This window comes from Perca fluviatilis, chromosome 2 (genome assembly GCF_010015445.1).
Source record: "Perca fluviatilis chromosome 2, GENO_Pfluv_1.0, whole genome shotgun sequence".
NCBI classification, from domain to species: domain Eukaryota; kingdom Metazoa; phylum Chordata; class Actinopteri; order Perciformes; family Percidae; genus Perca; species Perca fluviatilis.
The window spans coordinates 16,808,305-16,828,784 of NC_053113.1; the positions used below are offsets into that span (position 1 = coordinate 16,808,305).

General features: G+C 40.7%; 1 protein-coding gene across 1 annotated transcript in view; it reads left to right on the top strand.

Annotated features, from left to right (window-relative positions):
- Nucleotides 1-20,480, top strand: part of LOC120573299 (alpha-2-macroglobulin-like) — a 58,324-nt gene that overhangs the window by 8,591 nt on the left and 29,253 nt on the right. Inside the window, exons 5-15 of the mRNA XM_039822956.1 lie at nt 2,033-2,085; nt 3,022-3,042; nt 6,994-7,159; nt 7,238-7,322; nt 7,429-7,579; nt 9,500-9,617; nt 9,746-9,855; nt 9,954-10,121; nt 10,356-10,583; nt 12,144-12,207; nt 12,313-12,458. Of these exons, the coding sequence (XP_039678890.1) occupies nt 2,033-2,085; nt 3,022-3,042; nt 6,994-7,159; nt 7,238-7,322; nt 7,429-7,579; nt 9,500-9,617; nt 9,746-9,855; nt 9,954-10,121; nt 10,356-10,583; nt 12,144-12,207; nt 12,313-12,458 (1,310 nt within the window). The remainder of the gene's footprint in view (nt 1-2,032; nt 2,086-3,021; nt 3,043-6,993; nt 7,160-7,237; nt 7,323-7,428; nt 7,580-9,499; nt 9,618-9,745; nt 9,856-9,953; nt 10,122-10,355; nt 10,584-12,143; nt 12,208-12,312; nt 12,459-20,480) is intronic.

Genomic DNA, 20,480 nt, shown 5'->3' on the forward strand with positions numbered 1-20,480 from the left:
TATTTGCTTTTTTAATCTATTTTTACTTGGTTACTTATCTAGATTACTTGACTTTACTTGATTTATGTTGGTTCATTTGGTTTTTGATTCTATGCTTGGTCACTTATATAGATTACATGACTTTGTGTTTGCTTATAATAATAATAATAATAACTGAGGTGAGATTCCTTCCATAAGCCTCTAGGTTTTAGTTTTTTTCCTCACCTGCACAACTTACTTATTTTCTTATGTTGTCATGTTTTGTGCAAATAAATCAAATCAAAGATCTATGACGTAGTACACAATATGGTACCATATATAGACAAGTTTCCTCTTTACAAATAATTGCAGTGCATGTGTTACGCCCCTGAAAAAGGGGAGAAATAATCACGAGAGTGATGCGCTGATGTTTCCTCACTGAGAACTTTAGTATAATTCCATTTTACAACAGTACCACATTTTACAGAACAGATCTACAGGAAATAGTTTTGTAGGGTACAAGGCTTATTCAAGTCACAATAGCATACACTGTAATTCACTGAAACGTATACACATTTTTCAATATAACTGTTAAGCACAAATTAGTTTTAGCTCAGTAAACCATAACTAAATTTATCACAAATGTCAATGAAGTGCTTGAAACACATTGAAACACATTATACAAATAACACCGCAAAATAGATTATTAACTGCGTACATGTTAATTCACAATTGACATAAAATGGCGTCTAATCCCAGTAGCCTACGGAGCTGTTCTTCTCTGTAACCGAGCGGGGGCTCCGCTCTCACACACACATTATGTTCTGCAAACTTAACTCTAAATTACACAAAATGTTACTAACACACACCTTAAACACTATTGACATGTTAGAAAGTAGCAAGTTATTAAATGAACTCCGTTTTATATCAATAACATACCTGAAAAAGGAGAGAAATAATCACGAGAGTGATGCACTGATGTTTCCTCACTGAGAACTTTAGTGTAATGAGGAAACAACCGCGATTTGCGATTTCCCAGGGAACTTGGGTGGAGACCAAAGCAATCGATCTCAGGCTCATAGATTAAGAGCACTTAGTAGATCACAGATTAATACTTTTACCCTTAAATGATGCACCACAAAATAAAGTAATCAATGTAATGTTTACACATTATTCTTCTTTGTATGCGTGATATATTTTAACTTTTTCAATCTCTATGAACAATGTACTGAGTGCCTTTTAACCTGAGCTATTTTAAGATCCTCACGTGCTATGAATGTACCAATACCTTTTAGTGTATAACAGGCTATGAGTATATTCTTTAACCTGTCACACATGAAGCACAGGGTAAGAAAAGTATTGCCACAATATCATTTTATTGTATATTGACATTCCCAGGATTTGAAAATAAAGCCCCACAATGATAGAAATCTGTCAGCTCTGACTAACTATTGGCTCTAACAGGTAGTGAGAAACTGATTGTTCCCCAGAATATCAACAGTAATTATAACAGGCAGTAAAGGTTAAAATCACAGAAGCCCAGAAAAATTTTAGCATATACAGTATACATACTAATATGTTAGTACAAATGAAATTACTGCTTTTTCCCCTGCTGCAACAGTTAAGAGCCCAGATGTCCCCACATTCATATTAGTGATGTCCCACATTTACAATATTTATTTAAGAGAGTAACTGTGTCAGCTATCTTATCTCAAAGTTAATGCTTTTCCTTATCAGCGGTTTCCGTGCAAAACTATCCATCAGTTTATTGAAATCCAAGGCTGTGTCCAGATTCCTAAATGTTAATATTAATTATGCACACTGAGCTGAAAGTGAGGTTTCCTTCTTGGGATACTGGGACATTTTCCACTGATTACTTTTTTTATTTATTAATGTATGCAGTTCTATGGCAGACAACAAGAGGGAATGCCAATAGTAAACTATCAATTTTTCTCACCTTTTCTTCTTTCTTTCAAATTTGATGTAATTTCTCAGTAACAGAAGACCAATCACTGGCCTGTTAGGATGTTTAACACTGTAAAGGCTTCATGTAATCTCTCTGCATGTCTCTCAGTGCAATTCAGAGTCATCACACTGGATACCAAGTTAAGACCGGTCAATCAGCTTGTGAGTGTTTGAACAGTCTTTCCTTTCTTTAGGTCTCATTCATAAACAGTATCAGTGATACGGTTTGATAATGGTGCAGGTTTTAGTTTTGATTGAACCAGAATATGAGCTACTGGTGAAGCTCTGGGTCAGTAGTACAACCACAGCCCCTTTAGGTAAAACTACCAAGCTGCTTTGAAGGTTGCTGACCCAGTGATGGATCCATTCCAACATGTGTTTTCTTATTTTGCAACATTGACTACGTTTACAAGCTGTCAATTTTCGGGTTATGGTCGGGTTAAGGTCACTATTCGGGTTTCTGAAACAATCGGAATAACCCGTTTACATGCGTGAGCAGAGAGAGTTACTCCTGTATACATGGAATTTGTAATCAATTGGCAATATCCCGACGTAAACGGCGACGCACGGTTAGCGTCTGGACGTAGCCTACGGACAACCTTAAGACGCAGTAACTTTTCGGTCACGTTCTTATAAATCTCACTATCTCGGTACTTTCTGCCGTCAACAAAAGACATTATATTCATGGTTTTCACCACACTAATAAAGAAATTGGTTTCCTCCTCGCTCCAAAAGTGTGGTGCTGTGCTGCGTCTCACCATGTTTACCTCTACTTCTTGTTTACTTCCGGTATACTGCGCGCAGGTTTTCTTTATTCGGGTTTTTAAAAACCGGAATATGAGCATATTCGGGTTTTTGCCGGTGTTTACATGGCCGTGCGCGACCGGGTTATTGCTAATATTCCAGTTTTGAACGGGTTATTGGCTGCATGTAAACGTAGTTACTGTGTCACACATGATCCCATTTAATTAGAAATAACAGTGGAATCTATACTAAAGATTACAATAGAACAGTATTTTTTTCTCCAAAAATGACAAGCCTTTTTTAAATGTTTTTTTTCTTCATGTTTTGTGTCTTTCTTTCTTTCTTTCTTTACAGTACGATATAATCGAAATTGAGGTAAGACTAATATCCACACTTAAACACACTACTGGGTATAATAAACTGAAAGTTAAATTTTTTTAAAGTTTGATTCAAGACAAATACTATAAAACAAAATGCTTTATAATGTCTATTGAAAGTTCAGCATGTTAATCTCCTAAAAACATGAAGTGATTTATAAGCTGTCAGGCCCAAGCTTTATGGAATGTTTCACTGATTCTGATATCAAATGTGACAAACACACACTACACTGTGTGGAAGGATAGGCCTATTTTACAACTTGAACAAGGCATTAATGAACAATGACAGTAAAGTGTAAGAATTCATGCATGACCTTGGACACCAACTTTCTTTACTCAAAAATCTTGTTTAACAGGCTGCATTTTCTTTCTTATTTTCCCTTCCCCTTCTTGAATTAAGTATTTGACAAATGGCATTTTCTGGTGATATTAACAGCCTTTATTAATATTCTTCATCAGTAGATGGATGGAGTTCAGTAGAAATGTTTTTTTTTTTTTGCACTGCATAAACTTTAGCTAATAAAGCTAGTAAGTGGACCAAAATATAAGATGTATTTGTCAAACTACATGAAACTTGATTTAAAAAGGATATAAATAGTGTATATTTTTTGCAGCAACTTCTTTATGTACATTTGTCCACTATACACTAATCAGACCAATATCTGAAACTGGGCACTGATATTAGCCTGCCAGTACATTCATTAATTTTTTTATTTTATTTAACCATGAAGAAACTCGTTGAGATTAAAAATCTCTTTTTCAAGAGTGTCCTGGCCAAGGCAGGCAGCAGTACAACCACACATACATGCCAATACAAAATACACAAAAACACTAAGAACATAAAACAACAGAAACAGCAAATCCCTCAGAGTCAACCAGAATACTAAACACATTAGGTAAAACATCTACAGCCAGATGTCATTCCCTCCAAGTCAAACAACATCCTCTTAAAAGCGATCACTGAGACCAGTTTAGTAAGTTTCAGGGATTTCTGTAACTTGTTCCATGCAGAGGGAGCAGCAAACTTAAATGCCTTTTTCCCCAGCTCAGTTCTAACCTTAGGAACAGACATAAGGAAAAGATCCTGGGAACGAAGATTGTAAGTCCCAGTACTGTTTAGATTGATATAGGTCAGAAGGTAGGATGGAAGGAGACCTAAAATAGCCTTGTATATGAGAGTATGCCAGTGTTGAAGTCTCCGTGTTGTTAAAGAAGGCCATCCAACACGTTCATATAGTTCACAGTGGTGAGTGAGGGCTTTCATACCAGTGATGAACCTCAGAGCTCCATGGTGTACAGTGTCCAGTGCACTTTTAAACGAAGCATGCATGTATAAAACATCACCATAGTCAAGTACAGACATAAAAGTGGCATTGACCAGCCTCTTTCTAGATTCGAACGAGAGGCAGGATTTGATTCTGAAATAAAACCCTAATTTAAAGGGGTGATAGAATGCAAAACCGATTTTACCCTGTCATAGTTGAATAACGACGAGTTTGGTGGGTAAATAGGACATACATAGAAGCTCAAAATCCCACTGACACCCCTTTGCTATGAAAATCTCATATTTTGAAACTGCCTCTGAAAACGGGCGAATCCCAACAAAGCTGAGTTGCTTGTGCAAGCATCTCAAAATCCGGAACCTTAAGAGAACAGTCACGCCCCAACATTTACATAGGCTACACAACTGACCTGAGATCAGGTAGTCTTCTGAATCTAGCTAGGTCACGCAGATCTCTGCTATTCCATTACAAAATTCACTTCTGAAACTTTTTTATGCGAGAAATCAACCATATAAAGCTCAAATATGGGCCGCTTTACGAAAATGGATGGCTAATTGCAAATTTTCTCCGACTGTGTGTCGGAGTTTAGTGCCGTGTTGGTGCCACCTGGGCTGCTACATCGCCGCCCTGACCGCAGTGTCAGCGAGCTTGTTACGCCGCAATCTTTTACCCGCAGCCCGCAGGTTCCAGTTAATCTTATAATGGGTATGTGTGTTGAGTTATTTAAACAAACAATCGGGGAAATAAACGCCTCTTGTCCGCGAGTCTCATTGATAGAGCCGCGGTGAGATGGAGTCCATCAATGAGAGCTAGCTAGCCTCCTCCTAACTCTGACATTCACAAAAATACATTCAATTGAAATCCGAAATCGGACAAGTGTTAGCTAAGCTTTGTAAGACCTTGAGGAACCTGTAATATTCATGCCGTGACGAAATTCAAACTGTAAATATAATTTAGTTATGCAAAAGTGAGCAAGCTGCGGTATTTCCCAATTGTAATGAATGGGACATATAGCAAGCAGCTGTTCGTCCTACAAAGACGCCTTGCGTTCATAAAAATGCCTTAAAATCAAATCGGACACAACGGTTAGCTTTATTAGACATTGGGGAATGATGATGTATAAGTGGCGTGACGAAATTCAAACTGTAAATATAATTTAGTTATGGCGACAATGTAGCTAGCTAGCTGCGGTATTTCCCCATTGTAATGAATGGGACATATAGCAAGCAGCTTCTCGTCCTACAAAGCGCACACGAGCGTTCATAAAAATGCCTTAAAATCAATTCGGACTCAACGGTTAGCTTTATAAGACATTGGGGAATGATGTTGTATAAGTGGCGTGCGAAATTCAAACTAAATATAATTTAGTTATGACGAAAGTGTAGCTAGCAGCTGCGGTATTTCCCCATTGTAATGAATGGGACATATAGCAAGCAGCTGCTTGTCCTACAAAGGCTACCGCGTTCATAAAAATGCCTTAAAATCAAATCGGACACAACGGTTAGCTTTATAAGACATTGGGACATTCAAAACCGTAAATGTATTATTTATAGATATAGTTATGCGGGCAGCTGGCCGCGGAGCCCCGTAGTGCAGTATCCACAAAGGGTGACTTTGCCCTGGGTATGGAGCCCAGCAGGCTGTCGCTTTCTCGTCAGACTGTGTGGAGCTCCTAAAGTCCGACACGTCTTACCAAATTTGCAATTAGCCATCAATTTTTGTAAAACGGCCCATATTTGAGCTTTATATAGTTGATTTTCTCGGAAGAAAAGCTCTTGTTACAAATAGGGCCAAAACACAGGGATGCATAAGGGCCCATAAAGTATCAACCAGGCCATTTTCAGCCCAACCAATGTTACATACCCCATTAGGAGACCATAAGGAACAGTGTGAAATACCCTATATAATCATTCTATCACCCCTTTAAGTTTTAATCTTTTAGCTAGCTGCTCAATATGAAGGGTAAAAGAAATAGATTCATCAATTAAAATACCAAGATATCTGTACTTAGATACACATTCAATTTTTGTACCATGAGAAGTGAGGATTGAGAGCAGATTTGATTTAAATTTTGAATTGGAAAAAAGCATGACTTTAGTTTTATCTGCATTTAAAACAAGTTTTAAATCATAGAGATTATGTTGAAGCGTGTTGAAAGCAAGTTGTAGCTGAGAGAGGGCCTGGTCTGCAGTGGGTGCTGAGCAGTACATTGCAGTGTCATCAGCATAAAAATGAAATTTTACGTTAGACACATTATGATCAATATTATTGATGTAGAGGATGAATAACAGTGGCACCAGGACTGACCCCTGAGGCACACCTTTTGTTATTTTTAGGTAGCGAGAAGTGCTACCCACCGCCTGCACACACTGAGTTCTATCTGTAAGGTAGTTAACAAACCAGCCAACAGTTTTGTTCACAAAGCCCAGCCCTATACAGTCTCTGTTTAAGTACTGTGTGCTCCACTGCATCAAATGCCTTCGAAAGGTCAATAAAAAGGGCTGCACTGTTTTTTCCCCACTGAGAGTCAAGAAGTCCAATGTTTTACACTCAACCATGGCCCAGTTTTAGAAGCCATCTTGTGGAAGGAGAAGAAGAAACATGCTCTTCCTGTATTCACGAGTTTCCTATTTTCACATGTTCTTCCCATTTACTTCACTTAACAGGATTCTTACAGCAACAGGATTGGACAGTGGCTGAATGAAACATCCAATAGTAAGATATTGCAGCTTTCTTACCCCTTGAACTCTGAGGCTCGTGAAGGACCCTACCAAGTTACTGTGTCGATTGGGTCAGATAAAATACAACACAGCTTCGAGGTGGAAAAATACGGTAAGTTAGTTTTTTTACCATCCATTTCAATCCATGTGTAATGAAGCAAAAGTTCTAATAATCATATTTTGTCCCCAGTTTTGCCTAAATTTGATGTAAAAATAAATGCATTTGATGAAGTAAGTATTAATCAGGAAGAAATCAAGGCTGAAGTCTGTGCAACGTAAGTAAAAGCTATTTTGCTCATTACTCTTAAATAATCTAAAATGGGTCCAGTTTAGAGAAGGTTTCTTTTCAATAACAATATTTTTTTATGTCCATCTAATTAGGTATACATACGGACAGCCTGTGCCAGGCAGTGTTGACTTTAAGGTGTGCCGACCTTTAGATGCCTATTATGGTATACTGCTTGTATACAACCCTGAACATCCAGAGGAAATCCCTGAAATCCCGATGCCTTGCTACGAGGAGACAAAGCAGGTACAGTAGCCATGGTGACAGTCTCACGAAGCAAGGTGCATAGACCTTACATATTCTCCTACAGAATGTACACTGTCTACATTTAACACTACATATTGTTATCTGTCTTGTCAGTCTAATGGACAAATTGAGGAGTTTAAAAGTTCATTTTTATACAATGGAGATAGTAGTTAGATATAAAGATTTGACAGTTACATTTTTTTAAGAAATGATAAGGGCATGACGTGTGGAAAAGTTTGTAATGTCCTTCACTTTTTCATTTTACAGTGCCTTGCGAAAGTATTCGGCCCCCTTGAACTTTTCGACCTTTTGCCACATTTCAGGCCTCAAACATAAAGATATAAAACTGTAATTTTTTGTGAAGAATCAACAACAAGTGGGACACAATCATGAAGTGGAACGAAATTTATTGGATATTTCAAACCTTTTAAACAAATAAAAAACTGAAATATTGGGCGTGCAAAATTATTCAGCTCCCTTAAGTTAATACTTTGTAGCGCCACCTTTGGCTGCGATTACAGCTGTAAGTCGCTTGGGGTATGTCTCTATCAGTTTTGCACATCGAGAGACTGACATTTTTGCCCATTCCTCCTTGCAAAACAGCTCGAGCTCAGTGAGGTTGGATGGAGAGCGTTTGTGAACAGCAGTTTTCAGTTCTTTCCACAGATTCTAGATTGGATTCAGGTCTGGACTTTGACTTGGCCATTCTAACACCTGGATATGTTTATTTGTGAACCATTCCATTGTAAATTTTGCTTTATGTTTTGGATCATTGTCTTGTTGGAAGACAAATCTCCGTCCCAGTCTCAGGTCTTTTGCAGACTCCATCAGGTTTTCTTCCAGAATGGTCCTGTATTTGGCTCCATCCATCTTCCCATCAATTTTAACCATCTTCCCTGTCCCTGCTGAAGAAAAGCAGGCCCAAACCATGATGCTGCCACCACCATGTTTGACAGTGGGGATGGTGTGTTCAGGTTGATGAGCTGTGTTGCTTTTACGCCAAACATAACGTTTTGCATTGTTGCCAAAAAGTTCGATTTTGGTTTCATCTGACCACAGCACCTTCTTCCACATGTTTGGTGTGTCTCCCAGGTGGCTTTTGGCAAACTTTAAACGACACTTTTTATGGATATCTTTAAGAAATGGCTTTCTTCTTGCCACTCTTCCATAAAGGCCAGATTTGTGCAGTATACGACTGATTGTTGTCCTATGGACAGAGTCTCCCACCTCAGCTGTAGATCTCTGCAGTTCATCCAGAGTGATCATGGGCCTCTTGGCTGCATCTCTGATCAGTCTTCTCATTGTATGAGCTGAAAGTTTAGAGGGACGGCCGGGTCTTCGTAGATTTGTAGTGGTCTGATACTCCTTCCATTTCAATATTATCGCTGCGCAGTGCTCCTTGGGATGTTTAAAGCTTGGGAAATCTTTTGTATCCAAATCCGACTTTAAACTTCTCCACAACAGTATCTCCGGACCTGCCTGGTGTGTTCCTTGTTCTTCATGATGCTCTCTGCGCTTTCACGGACCTCTGAGACTATCACAGAGCAGGTGCATTTATACGGAGACTTGATTACACACAGCTGGATTCTATTTATCATCATTAGTCATTTAGGTCAACATTGGATCATTCAGAGATCCTCACTGAACTTCTGGAGAGAGTTTGCTGCACTGAAAGTAAAGGGGCTGAATAATTTTGCACGGCCACTTTTTCAGTTTTTTATTTGTTAAAAAAGTTTGAAATAGCCAATGAATTTCGTTCCACTTCATAATTGGGACCCACTTGTTGTTGATTCTTCACAAAAAATTACAGTTTTATATCTTTATGTTTGAGGCCTGAAATGTGGCAAAAGGTCGAAAAGTTCAAGGGGGCCGAATACTTTCGCAAGGCACTGTATTTTCTTATTTTATTGTGCTTTATAGACGGACAAGAGAGGCTGTGCCACTTTTATCTTCACAATGTCAACTTTCACGAAAATTGCACAAAAGGCGCTGCGAGATGTACTGCAACTCAGTGCAAATATGGAAGAGGAGGAGACAGGCAAGTCATAAAATATATTGTACTTATATTTTAAAAAGAATTAGTAGGCCTATAATAACAAAATGACTATGCCATGTATGAAACAATATGGCGTCCACATTGTTGTAACATGAAGGCTTCTTGTACAGGTATTTCACGCCCACAAGAGAAGACTACGGTGATTTCATATGTTGTTGGAAAGCTGTCTTTAACTGACATTCCCAAGATTTATAACAAAGGATCAAATGTGGAAGGAAAAGTAAGTGCATTTGGTCTTCACTTCTTCAATGTGATTCTATACACAGTGTAACTGAAGCAGTGTGCATTCTCGGTGATACAACGTTGTGCTTCCAACAGGTTAAAGCAGTTTATTACAATAATACACCCATTCCTGACATGCCCGTGTTCCTGTTTGAGGGTGAAATGTGGTCATCGCGTTGGTTACAGAATCTCACAACCGACGGTGATGGTGTCGCCACTTTCTCATTAAGCACAGCTGACTTTGAAGGGGACATCCACTTACAAGTAAGAAGTAGAAACTACAGTCTATAATCAAACATTTCCAATCACATTATAACACTTTTATGAAAATAATAAACCTAAAATGGTTTCTCAATATGCTGCAACTGACCAATGTGCCATAGGAACTCTCTACTATGTCTATACGTAAACATTTGTGTTGGCTGAAAAAACTGACACTTTCTTCTACTTTAACCACCATGATGACATTTATATTAATTTTTTTTCTCTACTCTCTAGGTTAGCAACACACCGACACTGGGCTATCCTCCTTATAGAACACCATACTATGAGTCTAACGATCACACAGTGTCTTTGGCCACACTTTCTTCTCCTGATACTAAAACAGTCAGCTTCCTGGACGTAAAGAAGAAGGATGAACCACTTTCCTGTGACAAAGAAGAAGACATCTTCATCCAATACACCGTAGTTGGAGAGGCCCAGGGCTTTGTGGATGTGATGTATCTGGTGAGTGGTTGGTGAACTATTTTCCTGTCACCAGTTCTCTTCCAGAGACATGGCCATGGGGAAGATGTTTTTTAAAATTACCTTTACATCCCATAACTGATATCCACAGTTTACCTGGTAAGACTGGAGACACCAAATACCCAGCAGAGTTTGTGTTCTGTGCTACATTTAAGTATAGACCATGTTGAGTAATAATAGGCAAAGTTTAACTAACTTTAGGGCTAACCCCGTTTACAGTTGCAAGCACTGTATTGAACAAAACTGTTAAACAAATCAGCAAAAGAAAATTCAGATTGTGTGTTTCCATTTTATTACTACTTTTATCCAAATATTAAGAATTGAGTGCATCAAGCTAAATATTCAGGCTGGTGCAATTACACCACTGTAGAATCACAAATGCCTATTTAGGAAAAAAGATCACAATCAATGCAGCGGAACCAGAGATTTTTTATTCCATACTTTTTTGTCAAAACCCAGCAGCTACATTACCCATAATGCAACTCAACCACTGACAGTGTGTTCAGATATTCTTGTGTGTTAGGCTAGTAGTGGCTAATGTAGCTAATAGCAGAGGTCTTCTTTCTCCAAATCCCCAGATTGTTTACATGTTCAAACTGTACTGTAGTCTTAGCCCAAATTAATGCTGACTCATGCAACTTGTGGAGTCAGAAAAGGATACATTTTTTTTCCACATATGCAGTAGTACTTCCAAACACCTGTAAACTTGTGTTCAGATGGATAACATTATCAGGAATGCATATAGGAATCAATAATTATATCAGTATCTTATTAAGCCACTCTGGATATGTTGATGTTGCATTTGATTGGCTGTTTGGTACAAACTAAGGGTGGGGGGGAAAAATCAATACAGCATAGTATCGCAATATTTTTCGTGGCAATACTGTATCAATACACAGATGCCAAGTATCGATCTTTTATGATATATGTGTCGGTCAGTCTGTCTGCTTGACAATCCCATTTTGCAGCAATAAAATTGAAGTGAGATGAGCAGACAGAGAAATGTATATTTTTAGATAAAACAGATGTTGACAAAATTTTCCTTTGGGGACATCATTTGAAATTGGGAAAAATTTGAAGTTGGAAAAAAGGTAATACATTACAGTATATCGCAGAATATTGCAATATGTTTAAAATCGCAATAATATCGTATCGTGACATACTGTAGGTATCGTGATGATATCGTATTGTGAGGCCTCTGGTGATTACCACCCCTAGTACAAACCCCTCCTTTTTCACGTGAGTAAGCACATAGTTGGTTTACTAAACTCAGAGTTAACAGGGCCAGTTTAGTAAAGTCAGATACCTCAAAGAGAGCCTGAGTAAGTTCAACTTGCATCATGAGACAGGCCCCAAGTCTATTCTTTTAGCAACTGTGTTTTAGGCAGGCAAGTGTTTATTGATGTCATACACTCTAAACTTATATGGCAAACACAACCACATATGAGAACAGCAGACAGTGTTGTAGTCTGCTGTTAAAGGAAATATGGTTTTATTGTTGCATTACTCATTCTTTGTGTGATTTTCTTTTAAATTTCCCAGGTCTTATCAAGAGGAGCCATTGTTATACAAGGAGTTAAACAGGTTGAAGTTAAAGATAAATCAGGTGAGCAAAGATTGACTTGTCTTAAAATTATCCTTTGAGTTAGCATGGCCAATCTATTGATCTGTGGAGGCATGTGAGTGATGATTGTTGTTCATGTTGTTTCAGTGAATGAGGGCGAGGTGTCCTTTAAGCTGACAGTGTCTCCAGACATGGCACCAGACGTCCAGGTTGTGGCTTACGCCATCCTCCCCAGTGAGACTGTGATCGCCAAGAGCGCTGACTTCTCTACTGAGCAATGCTTCAGTCACAAGGTCAGCCTGAGAAGAACTGAGATGTGAAGATGTGGCAAAGGTGTTTGTGCAGAATCAAAGTATAAGCTATTTGGGTTACAGAACATCAATAAAGACATATTATTTGGAGCAATTATAAATATCACACTTTTTTACTTTAACCTTACATTGCATAGGGTGGTCTAATCCATGTGCAGTCCTTGCTAGTTATACTTTACTTTATGCATTAAGCATGTTCCTTGTCTGAAGGCATGGCATACAAATCAGTTAGTTCAGTCAGCCAATTCACATTGAACCAGGGGCGTAGGCAGAAATAGTATTTTGGGCGGGCCAGTATAAAAGTGGGTGGGCCATTTTCTAAAAGACTGAAAACTGAAAAAAACAGCAACGATTTTACCTTCCAACATACTGCATTACAACGGCAATAACAGTACTGTCTCTATCATGCTCAACTAACAAACCTCCGTCTAAAATGTTTGTACACAACAATATAGACAAAAACCTGTAGATTGTAACATATTCAGGCTAAAATATATTTGCACCGGCAGAAACGGCAGCATTGGCTCTGCACAGCACTGTAATAAAATTAACCCTTTTATTGCACAAAGTGGCAACTAAACATGAACCCACACAGCAGAGAAGGCATTTACATACTGTAGGACGTAGAATAGCCTCCATCAGACAGAAATCACACATGGAACAATGCAACAGCATTGTTGCTTCAGGACTACGGTCAGATCATGAGCAGCAAATGGCTACCAGCAGTAAAAGAAAATCAAAGAATGAAAACTTCCAGCCAAGCATTGTTTAGCTAAATTATGAAAGATATAATGAAAAGTGGCCAGCCAGGTGCCAAATCTTAGACAGTGTATTAAGTCCACGGCAGTGACAGGATCAAAGAAAACTCAAAACTAGGTCACTCACAGAGAAGTTATCTTCTTATTTAATGTGGGCAAAACACAAACGTGTTTCAGCTAGAAGCCATCATCAGTATTCACCATTTCTTACTAAAATAGGAAGGTTATTAGGTTAGCTAGGTTACTTAATTAATAACACAAGAAGCGTGAAAGACGTTTGACTTAATGTTACCTGTGTGAGGGCCTCCTCTCTGGCTGATGGGCCGTCAGCTCCGCTGGGGAAATGTCTGCACATGCTGCAGAAAAGCTCGTCCTTATTTACACTGGATTCCATCCAAGAAAACTGTCCATACCACTTTAAAGAGAAGCCATTGTTGTCGCGGTAACTTTTAACAGTGCATTGCTTAACACATCCGTGGTAGCTAGCTACGTTGTTTAAACAGCCAGCTAGCTAACGTTAGCTGCTGAAGGCAGCCCGCAGACCGCCTGTTGTTACCATAGCAACCAACTACGTTCCGAAGGCGTTTGATCTAATTGTTTGATTGTTTGGTTTAAACAGTTTTGTTTTAATCAGAAGAAAATACACATTAAACACATACAACTAGCTAGTCCTGTTATTATTTATTTTTTTGCATACATTTGAATATTTTTCGTAACAAAACATATTTTGATCAAACTTGGCTGGACGGGCCAGTGAGTAAAGTGGGCGGGCCAGTGCCGCCCTGGCCCATTACTGCCTACGCCTCTGCATTGAACCAGAGGTGTCAAGTAACGAAGTACAAATACTTCGTTACCTTACTTAAGTAGAGATTTTGGGTATCTATACTTTACTGGAGTAATTATTTTACAGCATACTTTTTACTTCTACTCCTTACATTTTCACAGAATTATCTGTACTTTCTACTCCTTACGTTTTAAAAATAGCTTCGTTACTCATATTTCAGTTCGGCTTGTTTTCATTCCGGCTCGTCATCGTTCAAACACACACACTCAAAAAACCCTATCCAGATCGCTCCATCCGGAGAGAGTTAACATGATTGTGGTTGGATGAGAAGTATAAACATAGCCATTCTGACACCCTATTGGTTCCAGCAGGGGCTAGCTCAAATAGTGGCATCGGCAGCTCGCAGTGGCATTTCCAGTGGCAGGTTGAGATGCCACGGCATCTGCCTCGATGCCACGGCATTTGCCTCTGTTAGTAGTGGCATTTAAGGTGGCAGGTTGAGATGCCACAGCATCTGCCTCGATGCCACGGCATCTGCCTCTGTTAGTAGTGGCATTTAAGGTGGCAGGTTGAGATGCCAATGATTTTTCCTGAGATGCCACGGCATCTTTCGCCGTTTATATGGTATTTCCAGTGGCAGCCTGAGATGCCACAAATTTACTCTGGCTCCTGCCGATTTTTGTGTGGTATTTCTGGTGGCATTATGATGCCGCGGCTCCTGCCGATGTTTGCGTGGGTTGCCACCGCTTCACTGTAAGAATCCCATGGCACATTTCAGAGATTATGAGGTATGACGGTGGCAAACAAGGGCTGTGTCCAAAATCACCCACTACTCATATAGGCCTACTAGCAGGGGTTAAATTGGGCCGGGGCACATAAGCTTGCTCGTTTGTCCGGATGTGACTGCTTGCATTCTAAATATGTCACATAAAATTTGATGAAAGTGATGCTTTTGAAAACATGATATTTCTGACAATAAATGAAAGATTTTTGAAATGGCATGTCTATTTTGTCTCGGAGAGGCTGAGATGAGAACAATCGGAACATGGCAACAACCCGTCCAGCACTGCAGACAATTCACCACTGCGTGTCAACTACATAACGCCTGAGTGTCTACAGGATTAACAGATAAAATGCCTGCTCCTAAAGCTAAAAACCCCGTTCGCAGCGGTGGAAGCCCGGTGCTCGGAAGCTTCACCGGCCGCTACGAGCTCAAGCTGTTGAACCGGTCCTCACTGTCGCATCTCCTCCAGCGGCAGGACTCCGAGTCGGCCACGGCTCACCTCCGAGCATCGGAGAGCCACACTCGGTGCCGTGTGTGTGTGTGTGTGTGTGTGTCTAATATTGGCTAGTGTTAATATTTATAAAACTATAAATGTCGGTATCTCACTAGCAGATGCTACAAACACCTGCAGTTGCAGTCGGATATCCTCTTTCTCTACAGTAGGCTAGGCAACGACAGGCTACTGGTTTGGTTGTATAGGCCTATGGTTTTTCTAGTAGGCCTATATGAGTAGTGGGTGATTTCGGACACAGCCCTTGTTTGCCACCGTCATACCTCAAAATCTGTGAGATGTGCCATGGCATGTTACGGTGAACCGGTGGCAACCCACACAAACATCTGCAGGAGCCGCGACATCATAATGTAGGGTGACCATATTTTGATTTCCAAAAAAGAGGACATTCGGCCCGGCCTCGAGACACAAGGCAGGCTTAATTAACGGTTAACGGTTCTGTAATAAAATAAAATCTGTAACAACCTGTAACAAAATAATCTCTCTTTTAAAATAAATAAATAATATGAAAATGTTAAATGTTAAATGTAAATATGACCTCTTCTGTGTTAGAAAATCCAGCTTCAACAAAATATGTCTTAATACCTTTTCAATGTAATAAGATAAATAATAAAGACACTAAAACATATGTGCCAGCTTTGCACACGGTGCACTCCGCCTCCCACTTGTTCCGGTCCCGACTGGGACGGTAGCCTATGTGGGACCTTTTTTTTTTTTTGCAGTTCAACTGTTAAGCTGCTGTAAGTCTTGTTTTATGGTTGTACGCAGGCTCCACGCAGAGCTTTCGCCGTAGCCTGATGTTAAATACTTGTGCGCTGGTGTGTGTGTCGAGCCGGCAGTCTGTGTGTGGGGGGAGTGGGTGATAGAGCGAGGGAGAATTAAGTGAGAGAGTGACGGCGAGCGAGTAGGCGACGACTTTAGAGACAAAGCGTCTCCCTTGTGTTTTCTGACCACGGTGGGAAATCTTTAGCAGGAAACGCTTCGGCATTTTGTGTTCAACGTCGCTTTGCTGTCTGCTCTGGTCCCTGTGTATGTGCGTGTAGCAGAGCCGCTCACAAAGCAGCCTGTCAGTACCATAGACAGTATAGACCCTTTGCAAACACGTGACCACGACCACGTGACGACGCCATGACGGACGGCAGAATCACTGGAAGCACAAGCTAAACAGTGTAGTAGACAAGCGGAAAGTTTCATTAGTTTCAAATAAATAACACTAAATAAACTGTAATAACAATAAACTACTACTACCTTCTTCTTCATGGCTTCTTCAGACATTGTTTAAATTCACCTACCCTGGTCCCTGTCTCGATCCTGCCGGTAGCTAGCTTGCCCCGCTAGCTGTTAGCTGCCTTCCGGTGAGTGTATTCAGCCAGGCTTCTGTGATAATCATCCCAATAACAATCCATGGAGCGGCGGTGGTGTGGCTAGCTATGTCTTCCAGTTACTGAATGCTAGCTTTAGCTTGCGCTTGGAGCAACAAGTTCATCTGCCTGTTGCCCCTCTGTCTGTCTCGTTCTTTCCAACTCTTGTGAGGCTAGTATTCGTCTGTATACTCGGATTCGAATAAATAAGGACGACCATATAACTCAAAAGGCTCGTCCGTGTGTTGTATATCTGCTATATTCGCCATAGTTACGTTACTCCAAGCTTCTTCCCTTGTAAACAAATCTGCCCTTCACTCTTCACACACTATGCTCCGATCGGCACACTACTGTTTACCTTTTCCTGCTACAACTAGCAGCTAGCAGCTACTACCACACTACTGTTTTTTTTAGGGGGGAATACACTTCAAGACGTGACATGACCTGTCCTCTGGAGGACATAGCCACACCACCGTGGATTATTATTACTGGGATGATTATCACATAAGCCTGTCTGAATAAACTCACAGGACGGCAGCTAGCAGCTAACGGCTATCAGCTAGCAGGGCAAGCTAGCTACAGGCACGTACCGTTGTTCACTGGCTGAGCCAATGCATCTTTCTAATGGATGCCTGAACGCATCCCAGCTCTGGGAAATAATTCATCACACGTTAATCCATGCAGTAAATCACGTAGTGTCTATGATCAGTATTAACCACACATAATGTAACATCTAGCCATCGTCTTATTAGGGCCCGAGCGCCGACAGCGGCGAAGGCCCTATTGAAACTGAAGGAATTATTGTTTCTTTCTATTATTATTTTCCCGTAAAATGAATTGGCTTTTTGAGGGGCTTAATATATTCAAAAACTCACCAAATTTGGTGGTCGCATCAAGTCTGGTGAAAATGTACGTATTTTAAGGGTTTTGGGAATAGGCTCACAAAAATGGCTCGCTAGCGCCCTCTAGAATGTTAAGAAAATTGAGCCCCTGCAGTGTGTTTAACATAGACTCACGAAACTTGGTGCACATATGTATCATGTCAAGATGTACAAAGAACTTCATTAGAGCCATACCCTAAACCCAACAGGAAGTCCGCCATTTTGAATTAAATGTTCGAAATTAGTGTGATTTTGGCCATTTCCAAATGTCGTACTTTCACGAACTCCTCCTAGAGATTTCATCCGATCAACTTCAAACTCGGTCTGTGCAATCTTAAGATGTTAAAGATGAAAAGTTGTTAAAAGAAAAACTTTTCGTCATAGGACGTGGCCGTGGCAGGGCGGTCATTTTTTGCGTTTCGCCGCCGAAACAGGAAGTGGGTGTAACTCGAATGTACGTTCTCCGATTACCTCGAAACTTTTCAGGATTCATAAGAGTCCAACCCTGAGGACAAATCAGGGCTGATATTTACTTAAAGTCATAGCGCCCCCTAGTGGCAACAGGAAGTAGGCCTAAAAGTCAAGGTGCTATACTTTAACGAACTCCTCCTAGAGATTTCATCCGATGGACTTCAAACTTGGTCTGTACCATCCCAACACCTTAATGATGAAAAGTTATTAAAAGAAAAACTTTTCGTCAGACGGTGTGGGCGTGGCGTGGCGGCCATTTTGAGTGTTTAGCGATGAACAAAGAAGTTGTTGTAACTTGAGTGTACGTTGTCGTATCTGCCCGAAATTTCTCACGATTGACGAGGGTCCAGGCCTGAGGACCCCTACAGGCCAAAATTGACTTTTGGTCATAGCGCCCCCCGCTGGCAACATGAAATGCGCCTTATATGACAAACATCATCCGATTTACATGAAACTCAGAATGTGTGGTCTACATGTGATACTGATCCGCCCCCTATAATATGGCCACGCCCACTTACTCAGGCCACGCCCCCTTTCATAACATTTGAACCTTTTAAGGTAGAGTCTCGTGTGAGGTGTCATTGAACTCAGCAAAGACATTGTTTTTAATGTGTCATGGTTTGACCCGCCCCCTATGCTTAAGCCCTGCCCCCTTTAATAAATGCTGACGCATCTAAGGTAGAGTCTTGTGTGAGGTATCATTGAACTCAACAGAGACTTCCTTCTTCATTGGTGATGGTTTGACCCGCCCCCTATGCTTTAGCCACGCCCCTTTTCACAGCTAATGAACCGTATGACGTAGAGTCTTGTGTGAGGTATCGTTGAACTTGGCAGGGAGTTCCCTTGTCATTGGTGAAGATTTGCGGCGTCTGAGTGCCAAATTTTGCATGGTCGAAAGGAGCGGCGTCCGCCGGTAACCCCGACCCACACAGAGGCGCGAGGGCCTGTCCATCGCTGCTCGCAGCTTTAATTCTTTCTTTCTTCTATTATTTTCCCGTCAAATGAATTGGCTTTTTGAGGGGCTTAATATATTCAAAAACTCACCAAATTTGGCGGTCGCATCAAGTCTGGTGAATATTTACGTATTTTAAGGGTTTCGGGAATAGGCGCACAAAAATGGATTGCTAGCGCCCCCTACAAAGTTAAGAAAATTGAGCCCCTCCAGTGTGTTTAACGTAGCCTCACGAAACTTGGTACACATATGTAACATGTCAAGACGTACACAAAACTTCATTAGAGCCATACCCTAAACCCAACAGGAAGTCCGACATTTTGATTTCAAAGTTCGAAATTAGTGCGATTTTGGCCATTTCCACATGTCGTACTTTAACGAACTCCTCCTAGAGATTTCATCCGATCAACTTCAAACTCGGTCTGTGCCATGTTAAAGATGAAAAGTTGTTAAAAGAAAAACTTTCGGTCATAGGCGCGATGACGTGGCCGAAGCGGCCATTTTGTGCGTTTCGCCGCCGAAACAGGAAGTGGGTGTAACTCGAGTGTACGTTGTCCGATTACCTCGAAACTTTTCAGGATTCATAAGAGTCCGACCCTGAGGACAAATAAAGGCCGATATTTACTTAAAGTCATAGCGCCCCCTAGCGGCAACAGGAAGTAGGCCTAAAAGTCAAGGTGCTATACTTTAACGAACTCCTCCTAGAGATTTCATCCGATCAACTTCAAACTCGGTCTGTGCCATCTTAAGATGTTAAAGATGAAAAGTTATTAAAAGAAAAACTTTTCGTCAGACGGTGTGGGCGTGGCGTGGCGGCCATTTTGAGTGTTTAGCGATGACCAAAGAAGTTGTAACTTGAGTGTATGTTGTCGTATCTGCCCGAAATTTCTCACAATGGACAAGGGTCCAGGCCTGAGGACACCTACAGGCCAAAATTGACTTTTGGTCATAGCGCCCCCCCACCTGGCAACAGGAAATCTGCCTTATATGACAAACATCATCCGATTTGCATGAAACTCAGAATGTGTGGTCTACGTGTGATACTGAGCCGCCCCCTATAATATGACCACGCCCACTTACTTTACGTTTACATTTAAGGTAGAGTCTTGTGTGAGGTGTCATTGAACTCAGCAGAGAGTTCCTTCTTTATTGTTGATGGTTTGGCCCGCCCCCTATGCCATAAGCCACGCCCCTTTCATAACATTTGAACCGTTTAAGGTACGACCCTTGTGTGAGGTATCATTGAACTCAGCAGAGATTTCCTTCTTCATTGGTGATGGTTTGGCCCGCCCCATATGTTCAAGCCACGCCCCCTTTTATTACTAATGGCCCGATTGATGTAAACACTTGTGTGAGGTATCATTGAACTCAGCAGAGACTTCCTTCTTCATTGGTGATGGTTTGGCCCGCCCCCTATGTTTAAGCCACGCCCCCTTTCATACATGCTGACCCATTTAAGGTAGAGTCTTGTGTGAGGTATCATTCATCTCAGCAGAGGCTTC